The 24,426-nt window shown below is 43.7% G+C and overlaps 1 protein-coding gene across 1 annotated transcript in view; it reads right to left on the bottom strand.

Moving 5' to 3' along the window:
• LOC147712585 (AMP deaminase 1-like) overlaps positions 1–24,426 on the bottom strand; it is a 2,876,771-nt gene that overhangs the window by 1,403,294 nt on the left and 1,449,051 nt on the right. The window contains exon 8 of the mRNA XM_086923285.1: positions 13,486–13,617. Within this exon, the coding sequence (XP_086779411.1) occupies positions 13,486–13,617 (132 nt within the window). The remainder of the gene's footprint in view (positions 1–13,485; positions 13,618–24,426) is intronic.

The following is a 24,426-nucleotide window of genomic DNA, read 5'->3' as shown; positions in this document are numbered from 1 at the left end:
CCCCCGGTGGGAGTGTGGAAAAGGGGATTAGATTACTGTATGGGACTAGAGCGCCCAGTGTTTGAGGCCCGAGGCTGCCCCAGGAAGCACTACAAAATTTGGAAGAGATGGGCGGAGTACAGAGGATTGTGGCTGGAGCCACCAGGTCAGCGGGATGTAGATACTGTACAGATGCTTTGAGAACCGGGGTGAGGGAAAGTATGCATTGCTAGTTACATAATTAATACCGGGTAGGGGGGGTGGGTAAACTATAGTAATTATGCTTCCTTTTGACTACTGTATTGATTGCTATTCTGTGCATTTTAATTATATGCTCACAGCCCCTCCGGTGTTCGGAGTGCTGTGGTTTACTTGCAATCTCTCTTAAGAAAACAATAAAAATTTTGTTCTGAAAAAAAAAAAGTACATGGTCAAACATTTTTAATGCCATCATGCAACATCTATCACCAAGTAAGGGTTTGGCCCCAAATCAGTAAGGCTGGGCCATAAATACTCAACACCAAAAACAATGCCAATACTGATTATCATTCGTTTATTCATTCACAAGATGATCACACAAATTAAATGCTAGGATTATTTGACTTTATATTTTTGTTTTCAGGAGATTTTTGATTGATTTTATAACTTCATTGATTTTTTGATATACACAGGGATCAAAAAATTACCAGTTTTTAAAAAATGTGTATCCGCCATACAAATTACATGACATACATACACTACTTGTACAAAACACAACACAAACAGTTTTTCAGCTCAGGTTTTGTGCAGTTTAAACTGTAATATTATCATAAGTGCCACTGACAACTACCTGACTGAGGACAATTTAATATATTATAGAAGGGGCAATAGCCAAACAGTGACCCTACTGAGCCGACCTGGCTATATTACTCCATGACCTGTTTTTAGATGTTCAATACCGAGGATTTCCGTCCCATTTTTGGCAGGAAACCAACATAATCATATTTCATAAAAAGGGGAAACCAAGCACAGTGCCTGGTTCGTACCACCTCATTTCACTGATAAACTCAGATGAAAGGTGTTTTCAAAAACTTTAGCGATTCGGCTCCAGAGGGTCATAGCCAGTTTGGTATTGGCATGGCAACACAGCTTTATACCCGGCAGGGGAACTACGGATCACATACGACGGGTGGTTTTTCTGCTAGATATAGCAAAGACTAGAGGAGATAGACTGGCTGTGGTCCTCCTGGTCGCTGAAAAAGCGTTTGACAGAGTGACATGGCATTATCTGTGGGGAGCCTTAGTGGAGAGAGGATCCGGGCCTAAAGTAATTGCTGCTATTCAGGCAATGTATCACGAACCCTACGCAAGACTACAGGTGATGGGGAAGACATCAAACTCAATAGTGGTGGCAAGAGGCACTAGACAAGGGTGCCTGTGCTTTCCTATTCTTTTTGCCATATATCTTGATCCGTTCATTAATCAGATAATCCACAACCTGTTGATAGAACCTTTCAAAACAAATGGCTATGAGACAAAGGTACTCGCTTACGCGGACGATATCGCGGTGGTCACACCAAATCCAGTAACGGCAATATTAGAACTCGAGAGTATGGCGGAAAACTTTGGGAGCAGGTCAGGCTATTGCCTGAATAAGGGAAAGACTCAGATAATTAGCACAGGACAATGTAATTTAAGGGATCAGCGACAGACAGATTCAGTAACTTACCTAGGGGTAAAGGTAGTTTTGGACACTATGGGCAAGAAATCTTGATTCAGTGCTGGATGAGGCAACCTCAGAGCTCCAACGGTTGGATAAGTTACATCTATCAATAGTGGGGAGAGTAAATGTTATAAAAAAAATCCTAGAATTCTACATCTATTCCCGGTAATGCATTTCAGAGAATGAACTCTATTTTTTGAAATTTTATATAGAGCTACCAAAAAACTTGTTGTGCTGTGAAATCTCTAACCCTTCCGCGAGAGAGAGGTGGTTGGGCTGCTCCAAACGTACTTTTTTACTATTGGGCAGTCTGTATGCAACAAATGGATGTGTTGCTTGGGGCAGAAAGCTCTATACAGGAGGACATTTTACCATCAATATATCATCTGGCGATTGGAAGGGAAGCAACAGGACTTTTTTTTAAGACAAATTGAGCCCGGTTACTACAAAAAGGTACGCTTCAAGTGTTTGAAATCATCTAGAAGGGTTAGAGTAAGCTCAGTCATGAAAATCCCAAAATGTAGTAGATATACACCCTATGAGGCTCTTCGTTTTTACATCAGGTGGCAAGCCTAATTAATGATAAATTGGAAATACTATTGTTCCTGGAATTAGTTCAAAAATTTGGGGAGATTCACAGAACTAACTTTAGACAAAATCCTAAACTTACAACCATTTTGGTATTCACAGAAGGCACATACTCATTTTGGTATTCACAGAAGGCACTTACTCATTTCGGTATTCACAGAAGTTAGGAGTCCTATCTTTAGGACTCCTAAAGGCCTTCTGTGAATACCGAAGGTCTTAAAGTTAGGATTTTTCTTAGTTTAGGAGTAGTAAAGTTAGGACTCCTAACTTTAGGACTCCTAAATGCCTTCTGTGAATACCAAAAGTCTTAAAGTTAGGATTTCTCTCAATTTAGGAGTAGTAAAGTTAGGACTCCTAACTCCTAGCTTTGCAGCGGTGCCAACAAAGCCACTTCTAAACACTTATCAGGGAATGAGGACAGTTGATATGGACTGATCCCCTACTGCGAGTAATTTCTCATCCAGACTGCAAATATAATATAAAAAATATTTTTCAAGCCGTGAAGAAGTCGGAGAGGATGAAACGCGTTGGATACGGTCTTTTTATTCTGCTGGAAGAGAATTTATGTATAAAGAATATACTCCAAACAACTCCATTGAACTACCATTATTTTTATGAAAAAGGTTCTGCAAATGTATATGTGAAAAATGTTTTACTCTTGCTGTGAACTATAATTGAAATCAGAGTGCTGGACCATTCTATGTTGCTTTTGGAGGGAATTATGACCATATTCAAGCCAGAACAGGTTCCAAGAGAATTTATTATGAGCATGGCAGGTCTAGCCTTCAGGAAGAACTACTTCAAATTTGGTGATGACTTTTTTACCAAGTCAAAGGGACTGCCATGGGTTGCCCAAGCACACAAGAATTTGCCTACCTTACATGGCAAAGTTTGAAAAAATATATATCTTCAACAATAACCCATTTATGCACCCGATCTCAAATTGGGTAAGGTTTATTGACAACATATTTATATTTTGGACTGGACAAGAAGAGTCACTTGAGAAATTCCATTGCTGGCTTAATGACAGATCATCTGATATTAAGTTCAGCGCACATCACAACGTGGCCCACATCACATTTTTATGCGTCTGATGGAGTATTGAAAACCACACTACACACCAAAACTACTGATAGAAATAAAGCACTGAACTATGCAAAGTAGTATCCTCATAACCTACAGATAACCTGCTGTTTGGTCAGTTTTTGAGGATAAGAAGAAATTGATCTGAGAAGGCAGACTACCAGTTACATGCAAACAACTTGACAGATAAACTTAATAGCCATGGATACCCAAAGAAATTACTTAAACGGTTGCTAAAAAGAGCGTGGTGGACACCACTTGCAGAACTATTGAAGCAAAAAGAAAAACTAAAATGGCTGGTCTTTGTCACCACATTTTGTACCAAGTCTAACCAGTTGAAGAAAATCATCAACCAGAATTAGCATGTGATTACAAACTGGGATGATTCTTTTGAAAAACCGCTATTCACATTTAGAAAAGAAAAAAGTATTGGCAATGAAGTTGTCCGGGCAGCACTTCCTATGCGATCAATGAAAACAACTATGCGTCATCATTTGAAGGGACATCACAAATGTGGCACATGTACATGTTGCAGCCAAACCATTGAAGGATGTCTATTCTCCTACAAGAAAATGTTCTGAAACATACTACATTTTCCAGTTGCAAAACCAGAAATATAATCTATGGTATAATCTAACATGTTATATATTGGTAAAACAAACCAGAAAGTACGTCAAAGCATTACTCAACACAAATCAAGAATCCGTAAAAATGTTGTAACTGCTCCCTTGGTGAGTCATTGGATAAAAGAAAAACACACATGATGTGATTTGAAACGGACTGTGATATCAACGATAAAACACGAAAGGAGAGGAGGTGACACTGAACAACGCTTAAATCAGAGCGAAGCTTTCTTAATTGTAAAGTTTAATACAGCAATCAACAGATTAAATGAACTAACAGAACTATAGAACCTGTGAACACCATCTTGGTTTCCATGTTTCGACCATGATCCTGGGTCTGCACACTCGGCAAACAGGACCTAATTTGATTCTAGTACATGGATAATATTAGTTAAACACTGTAGATTGAACCACTGGATTAAGAGCATTCATTTGGATACAACAAAGATGGCATTAGCAGCAGTGAGATTCAACACTGGCCACTTTATATCCACCTGGGGGCACAAAATGTTGCATCCCCCTCGCCTTGCCACCCCTTTGATCTGCCACCAGTATTTTAAACTACTCTGCTGCCCTCGCCCCTCACTAGCTGGCAGGCCGTCAGTACTCGTGTCTCCATTTATTCCCCACTACTCCCAAGCCCCTGTAATCTAGCGCCAGTACCACCCAGTGCATTGCAGCCCTTTCTCTCGGAAGTGCCTACGTCTGTTTCCCTTTCCCACTGCCCTTCATCCCTCTACTACCAGTGCAGGGCCAGACATTCATTTTCGTCTGCATTCCCCATTGCGAGGGCCCCTTCTTACCTATTAGCATTTAGAAATTTCAACCATTGACTTCCCGGGCTTTTCCTCGGAACTGCCCACACCCCTGTTTCCTGTTCTCTTAACCAGTCCCTTCCCTCCATGTCCTCTATCCCCGTCTTTCCGCATGGAGCCCCCTTTGTATCGCAGCCTGACTTCAGGGCTCCTCGCTGCATGGCAGCCCATGCTCCCTCGGAGTACTGCCCACTGGCCTGCTAGCGTTCTCTCCCTGCCAGCGCTCTTGCTTGCCACTCTGTTCTCCCGACTCCTTCCGATGTCATGCCATGCTCACAGACAGGAGTTAAAACAAGCATTTACAATGCAATGGTTTTGCCTTTGTTAAAGTTAGAGCTATTGGCATTGCTCTTGACATTATTTTTATTAATGTTTTTTTAACATAAATAAATGGCATTGTCATTTACAATGCCAATAGCTTTATCTCCCGCAAATGACACACACAGAGCCCCCCCCACACACACACAGCCCCCCACACACACAGCCACACAGAGCCCCCCCCACACACACAGGCACACAAAGCCCCCCCCCACACACACACACAGAGCCCCCCACACACACAGCCACACAGAGCCCCCCACACCCACAGCCACACAAAGCCCCTCACACACACAGGCACACAAAGCTTCCTACACACACAGCCACACAAAGCTTCCTACACACACAGCCACACGGAGCCCTCCACACACACCCACACAGCACAAGCAGGCAACAGGGGCACACAGAGGCACAAGCAGGCAAAAGGGGCACACGGAGGCACAAGCAGGCAACAGGGGCACACAGAGGCACAAGCAGGCAACAGGGGCACACAGAGGCACAAACAGGCAACAGGGGCACACAGAGGCACAAGCAGGCAACAGGGGCACACAGAGGCGCAACAGGGGCACACGGAGGCACAAGCAGAGTCCATTAAAAAAACGTCTTTTATTTTTAATGTGGTACTAGGCCTTATGGGTGTGCACTAATTTCGCTTCCAGCACTGACATTCATTACCTCTTTCACCAGTTGTTACTCAGTCTATACGCCCAAATATTGTTGATTCTGTCTTATTAGCTCAAACCTGGAAATTCTCCATGCTGTGTTCCTAATTCTTTACCAATGGGTATTTACATTTTGTCTTCGCCTATTGCTTAACCACTGGAAATACAGACAACCCAATTACACAGAGACAACCACACTACACAGATGCATTCACCCCTGCACAGTACCACACAGCCCTCCCTACAGAGGCACACCACAGTGCAGACACACTAATGCAGAAACTCTATCATGCACAGACGTTCGCATGTACAGACACACAGATCCCCTTTAGACAGAAGTACATACTCCCAGTAGGCTGACACACACACACACTCACCTTGAAGACAAAGATACCCAGATTTCAAAGCACACACATACCCTGCTGCACATGCATACACGCACCCCTGAAGTATACTTTCAAATGTCAATACTGGGCATTTATACACATACCCTGCTAGAAAGCCAAGGCAGGATGTAGTAGCCAAAGACAGACGTTTTCACATTCTCAAATACAGTGCAACACTGGAGTGGTCCACATCGCTCTCCAGAAGTTTTAGCTGGTTAAAAAGCCTTTATGGGGGACCGTGGCAATGCCAGCAGCTGAGATAGCCACATAATGCGAAGCACTGAGTTCAGCACCTTCTAGAGACCACCCTCTCCACACACACACACCTTTTTTCGCTCCCACTGAAAGCCCCGTGTAAATGGCTGATTTTCACTCTGCACTTAACTCGAGTTCATTAAGCACTTTAGAACACCTAACTTTGCGTGCTGAGATGTAACGCTCATCCTTCGGAAGGTAAACGCAAAATACAAGCCCCAGAATGCAGCGCGCCGCTGAGTAAACAGGCCCGACTGGCACGGGTGTGCAGAGGTCCAGGGCGGCAGTTATTGCTCCACACTCGCTTCCTGCCCCGTGGACTTCCTGCTTCGTCTCTCTGACGACGGAGGTGCCCGTCTCTTCTGGGCGTGCACGGCGAGGTCTCAGACACCTGATTTCAACCTCCGAATAATTAGGGTGAAAGGAGCGGCCGTGGGGTGAGGTCTGCAGCGGGCCGGGCACAGGTGAGTCCCTTCCTCCTTATTACACACCGGGAACCAGTGCCCTCCAGTCCTCAGCCGGGGCGTCGACGTGTGAGCACTTGTGAAATGGGAGTCACAGACGAGTCAGGAAGTGTGCACAAACGAGGGCACATGCCAGCCTCCCGGCAGGTGCCCTGGTAGTAACAGCTTGCTATTAGCACACTGCCCTACAATCCTACCGGGGCTTTTTATCACCGGGCTCGGTGGTACTCTTGTGAACGACATGGGCAAGATGAGAGGCTGAGCTGAAACGGGGATAAGGGGCAGTGCTGGTCTCCGGAATTGAACAAGTAATGGGCAAGATGAGAGGCTGAGCTGAAACGGGGATAAGGGGCAGTGCTGGTCTCCGGAATTGAACAAGTAATGGGCAACTACAGAACACAGCACTACGGGGCCTCAGAAATGTCAGAAATGCAGCCAAACGCGTGACCCTTCAGCTCCACAAACATGGAGCAAATAGTCACCATAGGAGGCAACAGGGCTCTTATCTGCACATGTTGTTATTTCAAGTGCCTGGATACCCTCGAGGGTGAGCGGTGTGCTATTAAAATCGGCATAACAATAGGTGCGCAAGGTACCAGTCAGTGTGAAACTCAGCGACTGCCCCTGACGCTGAGCAGGAGTCTCACACCTTGGAATACAGTCTCACCCTGGGCGGGTATCAAGGGTACTACGGCTCCATGCCAAAAACGCAGATTGCAAAATAATAAAACGTCACTCATTCCACACCAGTTTACACGTCAATGCCAGGACTTCTCAAAAAGCAAAGGTGATGCAGGGGCGCTGGTGGGGCGAGTTCTGCTGGTCAGAGATTGGCCCCAGGGACATTGAACTTTGGTACGTTTTGTAATTAGCAAACAATTCTGAGTTTTAAAGCAGCAGTTTACAAAATAAAACACCGAGATAATCCCAATGAGAAGGTTGAAGCTTGTTAATGGACTTTCCCCCATAAAAAAGAAAACATTCACCAGAATGACACGAAAAAACCAGCCCAGCTTGATTGCCCTTTAGGCCGGTCCGACACTGACAGGACCATATAGCAAATCCTGCCGGGTGACGTTGCCCCCTTTGACAACTTTATTCCAGTGGTCCTTCGTGTAGGCAGGTTTTAAGTTTATTTATGTTTTTAATGGGTTATGAACACGGAGGCACAAGCAGGCAACAGGGGCACATGGAGGCACAAGCAGGCAACAGGGGCACACGGAGGCACAAGCAGGCAACAGAGGCGCACGGAGGCACAAGCAGGTAACAGGGGCACACGGAGGCACAAACGGGCAACAGGGGCACACGGAGGCACAAGACACCATGTACAACTAAGGTGTTCATTGCGTCAGTCCTTGTAGACATTTGCTTTGTAGAATCAACCTCCAACAATGTTGGAAGTCTGGGGGCTCAATGCATCCACTGCAGCGTCTTTGTTTGAACCCTTACAGATCCACTCAATCCTTCCAAGGTAGATAAAATGAGTACCACTGAATTGAGTAACAATCCATATCTTATTTCAGCACCAAGATACCCTCTTGGACATATGTGCTTTACAAATACATGTTGGCATTCAATAATGATTAGCTAAATTGACGTGTAGGAAATGCATTATACTATACGAATAAACGTTCTGTTGCGCTACAGAAAAATATATTGCATACAAATGACTGAAGGCCCTAGTAAGAGAAAATACTTTCGTAATCACTAAAAGAAGTCAACTTAAATATTTTAATAGTTCAAACTCAAGGCAACAACTGCAGTCCCAGGCAGCTCTCTGCACTTTATAGTCCCATTAAATTCATTTATCAGACTGCACTTGCACTTCTCATGTTTAGCTAACAGTAACAAAAAAGTGATGAAATATTAAACTTGGACAGGTGATACATATCAATTAGGGCATTAAAAGGTGTCAAAAGACCTACATACCTTGTATGAAATAATAAGTTAGCTTGGCACTAGCAGTCTTGTCAGTCGTGTAGTCGTGTAGTGCAATAAATATGAAGTTTGAATATTACAAAAGTCTGCACTTAATGTAGAGTTCTTGATTAAAAACAACAACAAAAACAGTACCAAATGTGATTGGGTTGACTCGACTTCCAAAGATGTACACATAATTAAGTAAACTCAAATAATCTCCGCATCCAAGAAATCCACATGTACGTGTTGGAACTTTCTACAGTGTAGGCCGAAACGTTACTTTGGATGGATCAACTGCTATAAGACATACAATCTGCAAGCACCAAAAAATAAATAAACTGAGCTCTTGTAAAGCTGCATTTAATCGATGAAGTATATAACACCGGTAGATATATACACAGATATAAAATGTATCTGAATTGTCAATTGTTTTGCCCAATAAAACGAGTGTCGTTAAGGAACGTGACCTGCTGTCAAATGCTACTGGACGAACGGCCTTTGAGACATCTGCCGTCTAAATAGATGCCCATCTGTTCGTAATACTGGGAATGCAAACAGTATATACTCTGTAACAGAGGTCAGGTAAAAAAAACATAACGCTCTGAAGTAACATTAGACTTTTAATTAGAAGAGCCATACAGCGGTTGTTCAGAAACTGTTTTTGCCTAAAGTTTGCCTGACGTCACAACCATAGTGCAATATGTCTTAAACTTTCTGTTGGACGAGCTGACGATGAGGGAGTGGGCAAGGGCGACCTTATAAAGCCATGGGAATAAATCCATCCCAAGATGGCGAGAGCCTTGTTGTTTAGAGGGCAGAAAAAAATGGAGGATATTGCAATATCCACAATGGGATAGGTTTCAAGAACCAGAGCGGGCCGCAGCTGCTTCTCTTCTTTCTAAAGCAAGCAGCACAAAAGGTGGAACAAGAAAAAAAACACCCCAGAAGGAAACCGGCAGGAGAAACCCGAGGAGGAGGCGAGGCTTCACTTAAAAAAACACATCTCCTAACAGAAAAGACTTCGGAGGCTAGGCTACCATGTAAGCAAATAATAATTCAGTTTTAAAATTAATCACGAGAACTGTGTGTGTGTGTGTGTGTGTGTGTGTGAGTGAGTGAGTGAGTGAGTGAGTGAGAGAGAAAGAGAGCGAGGGGGAGGGGTGTCCTTGTAGCTGGTTGGAAGGCAGGGAGTTTTCAGAGGTCTTTCAGGCTAGCTTTAGCTTACCTTGTACATTAAAACAACTCACACCCCCAGATAGCTCTAGCTAGGAGACGAGACCCCTGGGCACCAGCATTTTCATAGGTAATGTTTTATAGTCGGTGCTTGATGCAGGAAACGAACTGGGAGCGCTTAAACTGAACAGTTTGGACCGTGTACAGGCAGAAGGGTCTCTGCCAGGAGACTGTGTGTTATCTTATACGTATCAGGTATTTTGCGACATTAAAAGGCGAAGTACCTGTGGCTCGTGGTTTGGTGAGTATTTGCTGTAAACAGCTGAGGTCGTCTGTACACTCGCGCGCTGGACCCTAATGCAGGTGTTAATGCCGGACACACACAGGAGTCTTATTTTTATTGGCTTTGACAAAACCTTTTTATGGGGACACAAGCAAACTCCTATTTTCTCCCAGTCCTCCTGTTTTTGCATTTCTGTCACTATCTATTTGTCAATCAGATGAAGAACAATTTCAAATGGAGACATTTAGATTTTGTTCTCTTTTAAATTTGCACATTTTGTGTTGAATGTTGTAATTTAACACTCCAAGCGCTCGTGGGAGAAATGGATCAATTGCAAGAAAACAAATGGGTTAACCGTTAAAATGAGCGGCGCTACATGTTGTCGTGAAGGCGCTACGGCGAGATATAGTGAGTATATTATTAGGAATAATATTGGTGGGAGTCTTATTGCTGGAGTTCGACTGAGATGCGGTGCGACGGGCTGGGGTGGATGTGCTGGACTTTGCACCAGGCTGCACAGCTGTTCATTCCCTTTGCAGCCAGATGTTCTTCTTGAACAGAGGAATGGTCGGGAATGCCCATTTCGTGTCCTCTGCAATGTATTTGCCGCTCCGTCTCGTACGCCATACCCCCAGCAAGCTTGCATCACGCAGTGCTTTACCGTAGGCGGATGCGGAGCGCTAAATAGCTGCAGCGTCTTCAAAAATGCGCTTTGTTTAAAGCGCTTGAGACCTGCGGCCCCGCAGACAGGCGCTACCATCCCAATGTATCCCCGACTGCCAAGCGAAGGATGGGGTGGGGGCGCAATCTGCCCCCGATCAGGCGCGCGCCTCCGGATTGTATCATTTGCCTCGTGATGTTTGCATCCGTCCGGCCACTGCTCCTGATTTTATCATCATCGCCTCGTGCTAGTCTCTGGCGGATGATGTTTTCCATATGAAGAACCCCCGCTGGGGGGATTTTTCCATCGCTGGTGCATTGAACATGTCTGTCCATTTTGGACGGAAGTGGCCAGTAGATGACTGACGGAGCTGGTGTCTGGTGTCAGCAGAGGCGGCAGACATCGAGTCACGACTCCTCCGCGCGAACACGTGTGATCCCGGGCGATCGCTCTCTAGTCCGGGCCCTGTTGTCTTTATGTACACAAATGCAATAGTGACGTGTTATATAAAAAGTTGCTGGCTTTATAATATGAAGCTGTTGAACTGCAAAATGGTTCGAGATAAAAACACAAGGGTGTGCGCCCCTCGAGGTGTGTGGGTCCGTACTGTTAATAGGCTCAAGTGTGTGTCTTTCACCAGTGTCCACGTGGCGGGCGTCATCATTCACGGTGTGCTTCCAAGCACTTCAGTGTCTAAGAGATGGCGTGTCTAGTCTACGTGTCACGAGGGTGCTTTGCATTGTGACGGCAAAAGGGATGTAGTCGGGCATGTGCTCCTACGCTTCTTCTGTAAAGGTGATCGCTGTTGGTCCTTCTTCGAGGCTGTAGCCAATGGATGCGCTGCTCTCAGGCCGAGCCTCCGATGGTGGCGAAGTTGCGGCCAATCGCAGCTCGGCTCCAGCGATGACGTGGCGGCTCGAGAACCACTCCTAGCGCGGCGGCACTGAGGGGGCTCGACCGTCTCAGCCAATGGGAGGGCAGCTCCTTCGTTCTTGCTCTCCGCGGCCCTGGCGAGGTCCTAAAGTTATTCTCGGCCCCGGGCAGCGGCGGCAATCAGGGGGGCAGCGTTTGCACCGTAGTAGGAGGCGGCAGAGCGCTCGGGGTGCCATTAGTGCCTTGCCAGATTCGGGGGCGTTCCCGAGGGCTTTTGGCTGACGTAGCGTGACGTCGCCAAAAGCCAAAAATTCTCGGGAACGCCCCCGAATCTGGTCCGGCATTGACGGACAGGCCCGTCTCCCAATGGCTAGCCTCCATTTATGGAGCTAGCCAATGAGCGAGTGGGGACGGTCCAGTCCTCACACACACACATCATTAAGTTTTTTCTAGCGAATGCTTACTTCGTAAGCATTGGCTAGGCAAAACCTAATAAATGAAGGAAAAACAAGGCAAGGTTATGACCCTTCAGCAAACTCGAAGCATTGCACTGCACACGCTGCCTCGCCTGACGCTGGTGGCATGATTGCTGGGGCCTCATTGCTGGGGCCTCTGAGGCTCTGACTGAGTTCTGGTGACAGTCAACATGCGCCAGTAAAAACAGCATTTTCTTTTATTACTCACTGTGTGGTGGTACTGCCAGCACTGCAGGACTGCCTTAATAAGAGACATACTGCTACATGTCATGCTAACTGGTGCTGCCGTACTGGTGACTCGTGCGCAAGTGCGTGTGTGCTGAGGATGGGTGTGGTCCACCGTCCCTGGAATAAAAAAAAGATTACGCTTGGCACGCTGCCCCAGACCCCCATCCTCCATAGTAGAACCGATTACAGCCCAATCTCCAGCCCGCCCACCTGCAACACTGCGAGTCTGCGAGCAAATTGATTCACAATCTCATCATTGAGATAGATTTATAATCGGGCTGATGGGCTCTCTCTCTCAACACTGCATTAAACACTCTTCTTCACCGACGGGGTCTCTCCGGAGACTGTCAGAGTGTGAAGTGAACACTGCAGTAAGGCAAATATATTTAATTTATTCTTTGACACATGACGTATAGATTGAAGTGCAGTCGTGTAGTTGTCGACCCGGCCCTGATATAAAGGTGCCGGTGCTAAGCACCAGAAAGCACCGGCACAAATTAAACACTGATATTTTTCCCCTACCTATTCAGACTTTATTAAAGTGGTAATAGGTAGCCTGAATGTGGACGAAGCCTTGTTCCAATATGTGTTTCTTTTCTACTTGTAGACATATTTAATGTTGTATTATTTTCATTTAACAAAAGGAAACTTTAAATGATTAAAACTGATATATTTTCCCATACAAATATCTTTCAGCCTTTTGCTATTTTTCTATTTGTGATATTAGTGTTATTCTGTGCCTCCACTGATTTCTAAGAGAGTAACTTGCAGTACCAGTGATTGACCAAGTGTGGTTTAAAGCCAAAAAAGCGGAGATAAAGCCATTCTTAATATGCCCCAGGGTTTGTTTGGAGTGAGCCAATGAACTCATAAAAGTTAAGCCAATGAAGAAATGCATAAACTATTAATACATTAAATTATCACAAGCAAAGTAACCTTTGTTTATCAGCCATTGCCCTCAACGAGTGAACTACAATGCACGATCAATCATCCTACCTTGAGAACTTTAGCAAAATATTCGCCACCAATATAATTGTCCGTCTTCAGGTAGAGCTCTCTCAGTTGACTTGCACCCATCGGGTTATATTTTGAATTGAATGTGTCAAATCGCTGGAAGGTTTCATGTCCCTATAATAAATTACTTTTGAAATTAGAAGTGTTATCCTAGCTAAATTAAAACAAAACAATAAGAAGATTTAGAAACATGTTATAGTTACATATAATGTTGTCTACACTTTAAAAATTTGAAGCTTTTTTGCACTTTAGATGAGGCAAGGACAACATCTTTAAATGTTAATGTTCGTGGTTGTCGCTCTGAGCAGTTGCCAATAGCATTACGTCCAATGTGTTCACTTTAAACACAGATTTATGTCATAAAACACGCCAAAGCCAAGAAGGCAAAGAATCCTGCACTCAACACTGCATTTTCTAAGAGCGTATGTTTTTTATTCTAATGTTCCCTCAATGCATTTTGGATACAAGTGGTTGTGAACCAGAAAGCTTAACAATAGAATAATGCTGCACTTGGACAGAGCCATAGCGAGTAGATATTTATTAAGACAAAACTGAGATAGAACCCGAGCCAAACCTTTGCTGACCTTTAGGAAGGGCCTTAAAACTTGGCTCTTTGCCCCTTAGCATGCTCCCTCCTTTGTTTTGCTGTTTTTCTTTTATCCCACTGTGTTATGTCTTTATGCTTACAAGCTGCCAATAAAAAGCGCCGGGACACTCCAATGGAGTAGCCGTGCACTATAGAAATCAAAATACCATAACATAACATAACCTAACAAACCTCATGAAAGCCACAACGTGTGTTTTACTTAGCCTTTTTGGCATTTAGCCCTTATATTAATTATGAAAAAGGGCACGCATATAAGAATATTATTAGAGTGGTAAATATATATGTGTGCTAGTTTAGACCTTATTTAAGTCCAGGTACCCAGCCACCAAACTGAAGATCCAGACACCACTGGCCCTGCAGCAGCTGGCCAGCCCATTTTAGTACTCACCGCCAAACAGATCGAGAGTGTTCTTCAGAACTATTTGTCCCAATGCATCCATAACACTAGCAGTTAAACTGTGTAACGTCACTAATGTGCAGAAACTTTTTTTTCCCAATGTGTTATGTTCTGTCATATTGATTTGTATACCTCACTAATCACTGAAGAGGGTATCCAGGGGCTATGGCAGGTGTGTAGGTTTGTGGCCCCGAAGCTGCTTATACGGAAAGCCAGGTCTTCAGCTTCTTGCGGAACTCAAATAGGGGGTGACATTGCTGCTTTGTTTCTTGCCCAAGACCGCCATGTCTTTGTTTTTATTTTATTTTATTTAATAACTTGCAAAGCGCACTGCCACCTAGCAAGTATCGTGGCACTGTATTACTCATCAATGGAGCTGGGGGTAATGTAATGTATCTTGGACTTATGTAGCACAAGACTGTCACCCTACGGGTATCCTGGCGACACAAATCACCCTGTTGCCAGTGTGCATAAAGCTAACATAGTCGCTGGTATAGAAATGCCCGTTTTACTAATCTCTAGGGAAGAGTCATGTCTTTAAGCTTTTCCTAAATGGGAGCAGGGATTTCATTTTTCTGATGTTCAGGGTAAGATCATTCCAGAGTCGTGAGACTGCTACACTGAATGCTCATCCACCGGTCTTAGTCTTCTTGAATCTAGTGGTGGTTACCAGATTTGCGCTCGATGAGCGGAGATTTCTTCCAGGAGTGTACCAGGTACATTTTTCCTGCATGGACATTGGGCCAGGCCATGTACTGCTCTAAACACAATACAGAGGGATTTGAATTGATTTCTCTCGTTGATGCGTAACCAGTGAAGATCCTTTAAGGCTACAGTTGTTGAGGACTTGTGCTGCCTATTTAAAGCCAATTTGGCTGCTATGGACTGAATCCTCTGTAACCTCAGTAGCACTGATTGCGGTGCTCCCAAATACAGAGAATTACAGAAATCCAACCTGCTCAATATTATACTCCTCACTACTAGAAATCAAGGGCCAGATGTAGGAGCCCTAATACCGGCCGGAAACGGACGATTTCGTCCGTTTCCGACCAGTATTAGGCTTTTCAGATGTAGGGGGCCTACCGAATCGGTAATTTTACCGATTCGGTAAATATACAGATTCGGTAAAGTACCGAATCGGTATATTTACCGAATCGGTAAGTCCATATGTAGCTGACACTCCTAAGAGTGCCACAGGCCCTTAAGAGTCTGTATTTTACCACAGAATCCTATTGTGTGGTAAAATACCGAATTCAGGTGTGCATTCACATCTGTGCATGCACACCTGTGCCATATGACACACAGAAATGCCCTTAGGGCATGTATGTGTGCCACATGTCACACAAGCCTGTACTTGGGATGCTAGAGGGTGTCAAAGTGACAGCCCCTGCACCCTTGCAGGATTCGGTATTTACCGATTCGGTAAATACCGAATCGGTATTTCCCATTGATTCCTATGGGCTTCAAGGCCCATAGGAATCAATGGGCAATACCAATTCGGTATTTACCGAATCGGTAAATACCGAATCTTACAGTTTCGGTATTCCTAAATTCAGAATTACCTGAATCTGCCCCCTTCCCATTTACAGACTCTTAAATACCGATTTGGTAAAATTCGGTATTTAAGAGTTTGTAAATGGGAATTCTACATCTAGCCCCTAGTAGCAACAGGCAGTAGTGGAAGGATCTGACATAGTGCTTTTATCAAGGAGAAACAGGTACCAACAGTTTTGTTGACCTGTAACTCCAGTTGAAGATTATCATCCATTAAAACCCTCAGGTTATGCACTGTTCTAGCTAGAATCAGTGGTTTATCCACAGGAGTGGGCCTGAACTCAGAGGGAAAAGGCCGCACAATTTTAGCCGTGGAGCAGTATACTATCTCTGTTTTATCTCCATTAAATTGTAAGGAGCTTTTCCTGAGCCAATTGGAGGTATTGTGCATGCACTCCTGGAATTTATCTAGGGATACTGCTTGTTTTCCTTCCAGAGAGAACACCAATTGTGTGTCATCTGCATAATTGACTAAATCGATGCCAAAGGACTCAATAATTGAGATCAGAGGGCGCAAATAAATATTAAACAAGATTGGGCTTGTTGCTGAGCCCTGTGGCACTCCGTGTCGCACAGGGGTCTTTGGGTATGTGAATGGTGGGATAGATACCGCCTGCTGCCTGCCTGTCCGATATGATTGCAGCTACTTCAGTGCCCGTCCTTTCACTCCGATGTCCTCTAGTCTCTTAAGCAGGATACTGTGGTTCACCGTATCGAATGCGGCAGATATATCCAGTAGCATAATATGGATGGATTGCCAGTGTCGGCTCGCGTTCTCAGGTTACCAAGTACCGTCACCAGGGCTGTTTCCATTCCATGCCCTGGCCGAAAATCAAATTGGGCCTTGTCTAAAAGGTGGTTTTCTTCAAAATAAAGGGACTCGGATTTGCTAACTGCCCGCTCCAGAATTCTTACTGGGTACGGCAGAAGGGAAATTTGTCTAAAGCTCGATGGACATTTAGGATCAAGTGATGGTTTCTTGAGCAGCGGGGTCACCACTGCCTGCTTCCAGACTTCTGGAACAGATCCCTTTTCTAATGTTTGACAGCAAATCTGCTGCAACTAGGGGAAGAGTTCCAGCTAAAACTCTTTCCAAATCCCCTGCGGGAGAAGATCCAAAGGAGAACCTGAAGATACACTTTAAGCTAAGTTATTAAATATATCCTCAGTGGGACTTTGAAGCACTCTAGAGCAGGCGGCTGAAGGCTGTTGGGTGCCCCTGCCTGTTGCTCTACTATTGGTATCATAAGTGGTTCCTTTTCCTCATCCAGGCTGCTATTGATGTTGGAGTTTAAGCCACCAAAATCTTATTGATCTTTTCATGAAAATAGACAGCAATATCACCGTAGAGTTTTTTTGTAGCATTAACCTTATTACCCATACATACCGGGTTAGATAGGTCCTTTATAATGTTAAAGAGCATGTTTGTACTATTAGGTGCCTGCAAGATGGTTTTGGCATAGTACTCTGCTTTGGACCTAGAGATAGCTTCCTTGTATGAGGCCTGAGCACTTTCAGCTTTTTTAATCTACTTTCTCATATGACCTTCTCCATTTCCTTTTGGCCTGTTTGAGTTGTTTATGTCACTAAATCAAAGGAGAGAGGGAGGACTAGATAAGCTAGTCTGAATCCCCACTTTTATATATCAAAAATCAAGAAAGACTAGCTAAGTTTTTACAGATAAGACTCAATGGAGTACGTATGTCAAGGAAAACCAGTAGGTTTTATTAGAAAGCCCTCACCCACCAACCTAGTTGGTGGCATGCTTCATCATCGGGCCCACCACAGTGGCACCTAACGTGCCCCGGGTGTGCTTCGACGCCAGATTACTGCGGAGCTGGTATAATTACTGAGTGTGCAATGTGGTGAGTGTGAAGGTGAAGATTAAAAAGCCATACAAAAGTCCCAGCACCCGAGGGTAAAAACTATTTTAATAAAACTGGGTATCTGTTGGCACATTAAAAGGCAGACGGACACGGTGGAGTATGGATTATGACCTCCAGTGTCCTGTGTGGTCTACATGTTTCAGCCTGGCCTTTCTTAATTTAAAACAGGCTTTCCTCAGGACCAAGTGAGTATGTGTTGTGTTATAAAATTAATTTACAGTGAGTGTTTTTAGATTTTATGTGTAGCACGCACTAAGGTGCTATATGGGTGAGAAGGGGATTCCCTCTCGCTTTGACAGTATTTAGCTGTTCAAAGCCTCCTTGGGTCGCCTGGCAGAGAAAAAGACCGAAACTGTCGATCTGGTTCCTCCTTGGACCTGTAGTCCTTCTGCGGCGCCTCACAACCGGGCGCCGCAGAAGGACTACAGGTCCAAGGAGGAACCAGATCGACAGTTTCGGTCTTTTTCTCTGCCAGGCGACCCAAGGAGGCTTTGAACAGCTAAATACTGTCAAAGCGAGAGGGAATCCCCTTCTCACCCATATAGCACCTTAGTGCGTGCTACACATAAAATCTAAAAACACTCACTGTAAATTAATTTTATAACACAACACATACTCACTTGGTCCTGAGGAAAGCCTGTTTTAAATTAAGAAAGGCCAGGCTGAAACATGTAGACCACACAGGACACTGGAGGTCATAATCCATACTCCACCGTGTCCGTCTGCCTTTTAATGTGCCAACAGATACCCAGTTTTATTAAAATAGTTTTTACCCTCGGGTGCTGGGACTTTTGTATGGCTTTTTAATCTTCACCTTCACACTCACCACATTGCACACTCAGTAATTATACCAGCTCCGCAGTAATCTGGCGTCGAAGCACACCCGGGGCACGTTAGGTGCCACTGTGGTGGGCCCGATGATGAAGCATGCCACCAACTAGGTTGGTGGGTGAGGGCTTTCTAATAAAACCTACTGGTTTTCCTTGACATACGTACTCCATTGAGTCTTATCTGTAAAAACGTAGCTAGTCTTTCTTGATTTTTGAGTTGTTTATGTATCAGTTTTATCTCTTCGCTATACCAGGGAGCAGAGTTTTTTTTTTAATTTTCCAGCCTTTTCACTGGAGAATTCTGATCTAGGGTATGGTAGGAGTTGCCATACAGTGTACCAGTGTTCTGCACTTATAGGAGTAGGTTCCGAGTCTTCAACTGCACTCTATTTTTTTGGAAAAAGCCATGCTTTAAACCCCTTCCTGAATTGAGTTATATCAGAAGAAAAGCTCAGGGCAGCTGGGAGTTCATTCCATAATCGAGCTGCTTCAAACATGAATGCTCGTTCCTCTAGTATGTTTTTTCTATATCTGGTCACCCTGCCATTTTGGCTGAAGACCAGTGTAAGTTTCAATTAGGGATATGCATAATGGAAGTTTCTGTAGGGGAATTTGTCCCGTACCATGCAGGGCTTTAAAAACAATAAGATTGGAAAATTGCTTTTTGTTTTAGCTGGAGCCAATGTAGTTTTTTCTAAGTCTGAGATGCAGAGAACCTTCTCGGCCTATTTAAGGCCAGTTTGGCTGCCACTATTTGGACTCTCCAATTCACTTAATTATGTACTTCAGGGCTCCTAGCAGAAGGGCACTGCAATAATCCAACCTACTCAGAATCACACTCCGTACTACTAGTGATCTAGATGAAATGAGAAGCAAAGGAAGGATCTTATGCAGTGCTCTGATTAGGGAAAAGCAGATTCCAGCCGCCTTGATGAGTTTCTAAGCTGAGCTTCCTATCAAAGGTTACTCCCAAATTTCAGACTATCTTTGAGGTTACCAGAGTCTTGTCCAAAGACACGGGCCAGAAGTTGGGTGGAAGAGGTGTTGGGACTTTGGATGTCAGGCAGCATAACTTCTTTGTTTTGTGTCAGTTGAATTGCAATGTGTTGGATTTGAGCCAAGCCACAATCTTTTGCCTGCACTTGTAGAACACGTCCAATGGAAGTGATAGATCTCTTTCCAAGGACAGGATCAGGTGTGTATCATCGGCATAGTTAACCAAATTAACTGGGTACGATTTGAAGAGTGACAACATTGGACTCATGAAGATGCTAAAAAATATGGGACTACTTGGAGAACCTTGTGGGACACCATGTTTGATGTCCCTATATTCAGAACAGAAAGGAAGGAGAGTTGCAGCCTGCTGTCTATCAGACAGGTAAGAATGCAGCCACTTTGCCACCATATCCCCGATTCCAATTGAGAAAACCTGCTCAGTAGGATGCCATGTTTGACTGTAACAAAAGCGGCGGACAGATCTAAGAAGATCAAGACCACTTTGTGACCCTTGTCATCTCGCATTCTTAAATCATTCATGACTGTGAGCAGAGCACATTCAGTTCCATGACGTGAATGGAACCCAAATTGCTTGTTCCCCAAATTTTGATTGGTGTCTAGAAAGTAGGCCTGTGCTGTGAACTTCGCTCCGTTTGCGAAGTTTGCGGAGTTTTCTGCACTTCGCACTCCGCAGAAAACTCAGCTTCGCGATGTGTAGCAAAGTTTTTTTCCCGCTTGCGATCGCGAACAGTAAGTTTGTGAATGCGAGCTGCATCTCGGGTAGAATTTATACCAAAGCGTCAGAAACACCAGCACAAACTGCAGTTCGCAATGCACTGCACCACTCGCGGAACTTTGCAGAGTTTTTTTTGTAACTTCGCAGAGTTATGCCCAGCAAAACTCCGCAAACTACACCCATGCCTATTTCTGGTAAATCCGGGCATGCATCAAAAACCATGGGAGTTGTGTGGGAACATACACACAATGCCCATGGAATGCCTCCCTTGCACAGATAAGTCATTGCAGTCATTTGCATTGCGTTGAGTTGCTTTCTCGAGATTTATGAAGCCACTTAGGGCCATGCAAGGTTTCCTTGGTTGGCTTCATAAATGTCATTTTTGAGTTGCGTCGCTCTTGCGCCATACAAGCGACGCACCTGAGGTCATAAATATGCCCCAAAGAATTATTGTGCTTGCAGGAGTTAGTTACAAGTGAGCTTTCTTACCATAATAATCCACTTGTAGCAGTGCCACCTGTACCATTGTGCATTTGTTTGAAGATATATGGAAAAAGCTGAGTATACTGCACAGCATCTGTAAAATAACTCAGCCTCTCAAACCACACGTCCTCAATTGTGCAGAACTCAATCACTGGATGCAGAGCCTGTTTCTGTGGTGTACAACGTAACCCAGACACTGCCAAGGTGAGCTGTACTATGTTCAGCTCATTCATCTATCTATTGAGGTATGTATTGGCTGCACAACTTCCAACTATTTTCTTACATTACACATATTTAAAGGGTGTTTTTACATCTCCCTTTCGCCTTTAAGTCATTCCTTGGGAGTGCTGGAGAATAATATTTCCCACACCTACTTAACACGCATTTGCAATGCAATGGGCCCCGCATTTACCCAAGTTTGAGCTATTGGCATTGTAAATGACAATGCCTTTTAATTATGTTTTGGTTTTTAAAACAGAAATCAAAGGCATTGTCATTTACAATGCTAATAGCTTAAACTCTGGCAAATGCGAGACCTATTGCATTGCCTAACAACCAGATGACTTGGGCATTTTTTTCGCCAAGTCCCTTGAAGGCTTTCGATGAGTTGTTCAAATGTTAACATAGATGGGCCAGGTTGTTGTGAGCGTTGCATGAACTATTTACTGCAACAGTGTACTGTGTAGAGCAAAACAGCTCATTACACAATACTCCAAAACACAACACTACAAGAAACAGAATACTGCATAACTCAGTACAGCAAATCACCTCATTGCATAATCTATTTTAAAAAACAACGTATCAGAACCTGTCCATTCAAAGCACAAATAGGCATGATGGAAGCAACTTTATGCACCTCAGAACAACACAGCAGAGCAGGTCATATATAGCATAACATAATGCAAAACATCACATAGCAGGCCACAGCTCACATAACACAACACAATTTAGCAAAATGCAGCACACATGACACAACATCCATGCCAATAGTGAAGCATAACACAATAGAAACATACATAAACAATTAACATAATGCATACCATCACCCAGCACATATCACTATAACAACAACTTAACAAATTACATAATATGACCTAATATTCAAGCCATAATAAGAAATACAGAGTGATAAAACGATAGACAAACTCCACGCCAAGATGGAATCTAACATATAGAAAAAGTAATGTAGCATAAACAACAATACATAACATAAAATGATACATACCATTATAAGATAATAAAAATAATATCACTTAACACAACGAAATGTAATGCAATGTATCATAATGCAACGGAACGCAATGCAACATAACGCAACATAGTGTAGCATGACAATATTACATAAAATAACCCATAATATAGGAACATAGCATAAAATGATAACATAAAAACAACAAGAAAACATACCGTAACATGAAAATTTAACATAGAATAATACAAAACATTGAAAGACAATAACATTTAATAACATTACATAATGTTATATAATGTAAAATAGAGAAACACAATATAACATAATGCAACATGACAATATAATATCGAATAACACATGACATAAGGACATATCATACAATTGTAAAATACATAACATAAGAGAACATCTCACAAAACACAACAACACACTTGGGCACACAGTGACATTGCCCATATACCGTAGCACATCATTCACTATTTATTTAGCTTGAGGTGCGGATTCTGCGTGCAGGGCACACTGAAGATGTTGCTGTCTGAAATGCACTGAAAATAAATTAAACAATCTATTTTCGTTGTTACTGTTAAGACCAGCCTTCCCCCTGCTCCTCTCACCCTCCTCAACATGTCACCACTGCACTCTCGGGGCTCTCATGCAGTGCTTAATTTGTGCTGATGTTTTCCGGGGCTCAGCACCGGCACTGATTTCACATGGCCAGGTCTATTGAATCTAAGGACACGTTGTGACTGCCAATGCTTGATGGCTGCATTCCTCAGTATTGTCTCTGCCACGGAAGGGAAGCGGAACATGGATGGTTACTTTCAGTGAGATTGAGAGGGAAAGAGAAGTTCTGCTGCTCAGGTCACGGCACTGCGCATATTTGGGCCGAGCTCACTGACGAGGGAGAGAAGAGAGCATTGCATCATAAGGCACTAAAATGTATCTATTTTGTGAGGCAGGAGGCCTGGGCTTTTCTTTCCAGGTGTGGATGTGGCCTGGCCTCCCTAGTGTTGTGATGAACTGAAGCTACAACTTAGTTTCACGTACCAGTGTACCAGTCTCCACTCCAAGCTGACAAGCTGTGCTGTGCTTGTAAAGCATATGGCCTGACCTTCAGGCGCTTTTCCATCTGCAGTGCACTCAGAGGTGCTGCAGGAGCCTGTGTTCCGCCTTCCTGCTTGTAAAACAGGTAAATCATTTCCTGTTTCTTGACTCTGCATTGCCAACCTTATCAGAGAAAAGTAATGACCATCTCTTCATGTTTTAAAATTCTGCATGGGCCTGGACAGGATTCTTATGAAAAAACTCATATAAAAAGGTCTCTACTAATTCTAACATGGGCTTTCTGTCTTTGTTTACATTAATTACTAGTCCTATGTCAGTAGAAAACACATTTCTGCATCTGGAGAAGTAGATGTTCAGGCAACACTATTGTTTCCACTTTTGGTGGCATTTGGTTTCCAGCTCACTAGTACTCACATTGAAATCAATGAAAGCTTGACGTAGCACCTCAACGATTAAACTGTAAGTCTTGTATTATGCAATGCTTGAATCACAGCAGCAAGAACATTAACTTGCTAAACTTTGATACTTGGATGATGGCGCGTGGGGTTTTCTTACTCATTGCTCATCTGCAGCAAGGGCATTAGGAAGGGCATTAGCCACCCTAGCTATCTTACCAGAAAAGCAAAGACCTACTTCATACAAACCACTTGCTGCAATGAGCACTTTAACCCTTTGAGCTAGTCATCTACAGATTAATTTATGTACCAAATTGTACTGCTTGAAGAGGACAGCCGAAAGGTCGCCTGTTTGAATCTCGTTGTGGTAGCACAGCCTTTCATGTTTTTAGGATCAATAAATGTGATTTTGGCAGTTAGATAATAATAAAAATAACTATAATTTACACTGCCACTCAACTGTGGTACTGTTTGCTATGTAAAAGAAAAAGTAGTGCCAGTGTGTAACCCACCTATGAATATTTGTATTATGATTGGTTTGTTTTAGCCCATTTGCAGCTTTGAAATTTACAAACCTAGGATGCAAATGCTGGCTCTTGATCCAACTTTATTAAATTCTGTTTTCCTGCCCTGGTCAGCTTTGTCAATGTATCTCCGATCTAATATCTAACAAAGGCTGTAGCGCTCGAAACTGGCTAGCCTCAGAAGTACTATATTAATTCACATTGTGTTGCCAATAGTGTAGGCTTTTTTATATTGCCAGCTTATAACAGATAGCAGCA

This window comes from Lissotriton vulgaris, chromosome 5, assembly GCF_964263255.1.
Source record: "Lissotriton vulgaris chromosome 5, aLisVul1.2, whole genome shotgun sequence".
In the NCBI taxonomy this organism is placed as follows: Eukaryota; Metazoa; Chordata; class Amphibia; order Caudata; family Salamandridae; genus Lissotriton; species Lissotriton vulgaris.
The sequence above is the reverse complement of the archived record's forward strand: the minus strand, read 5'-3'. Positions and strand labels throughout refer to the sequence as shown.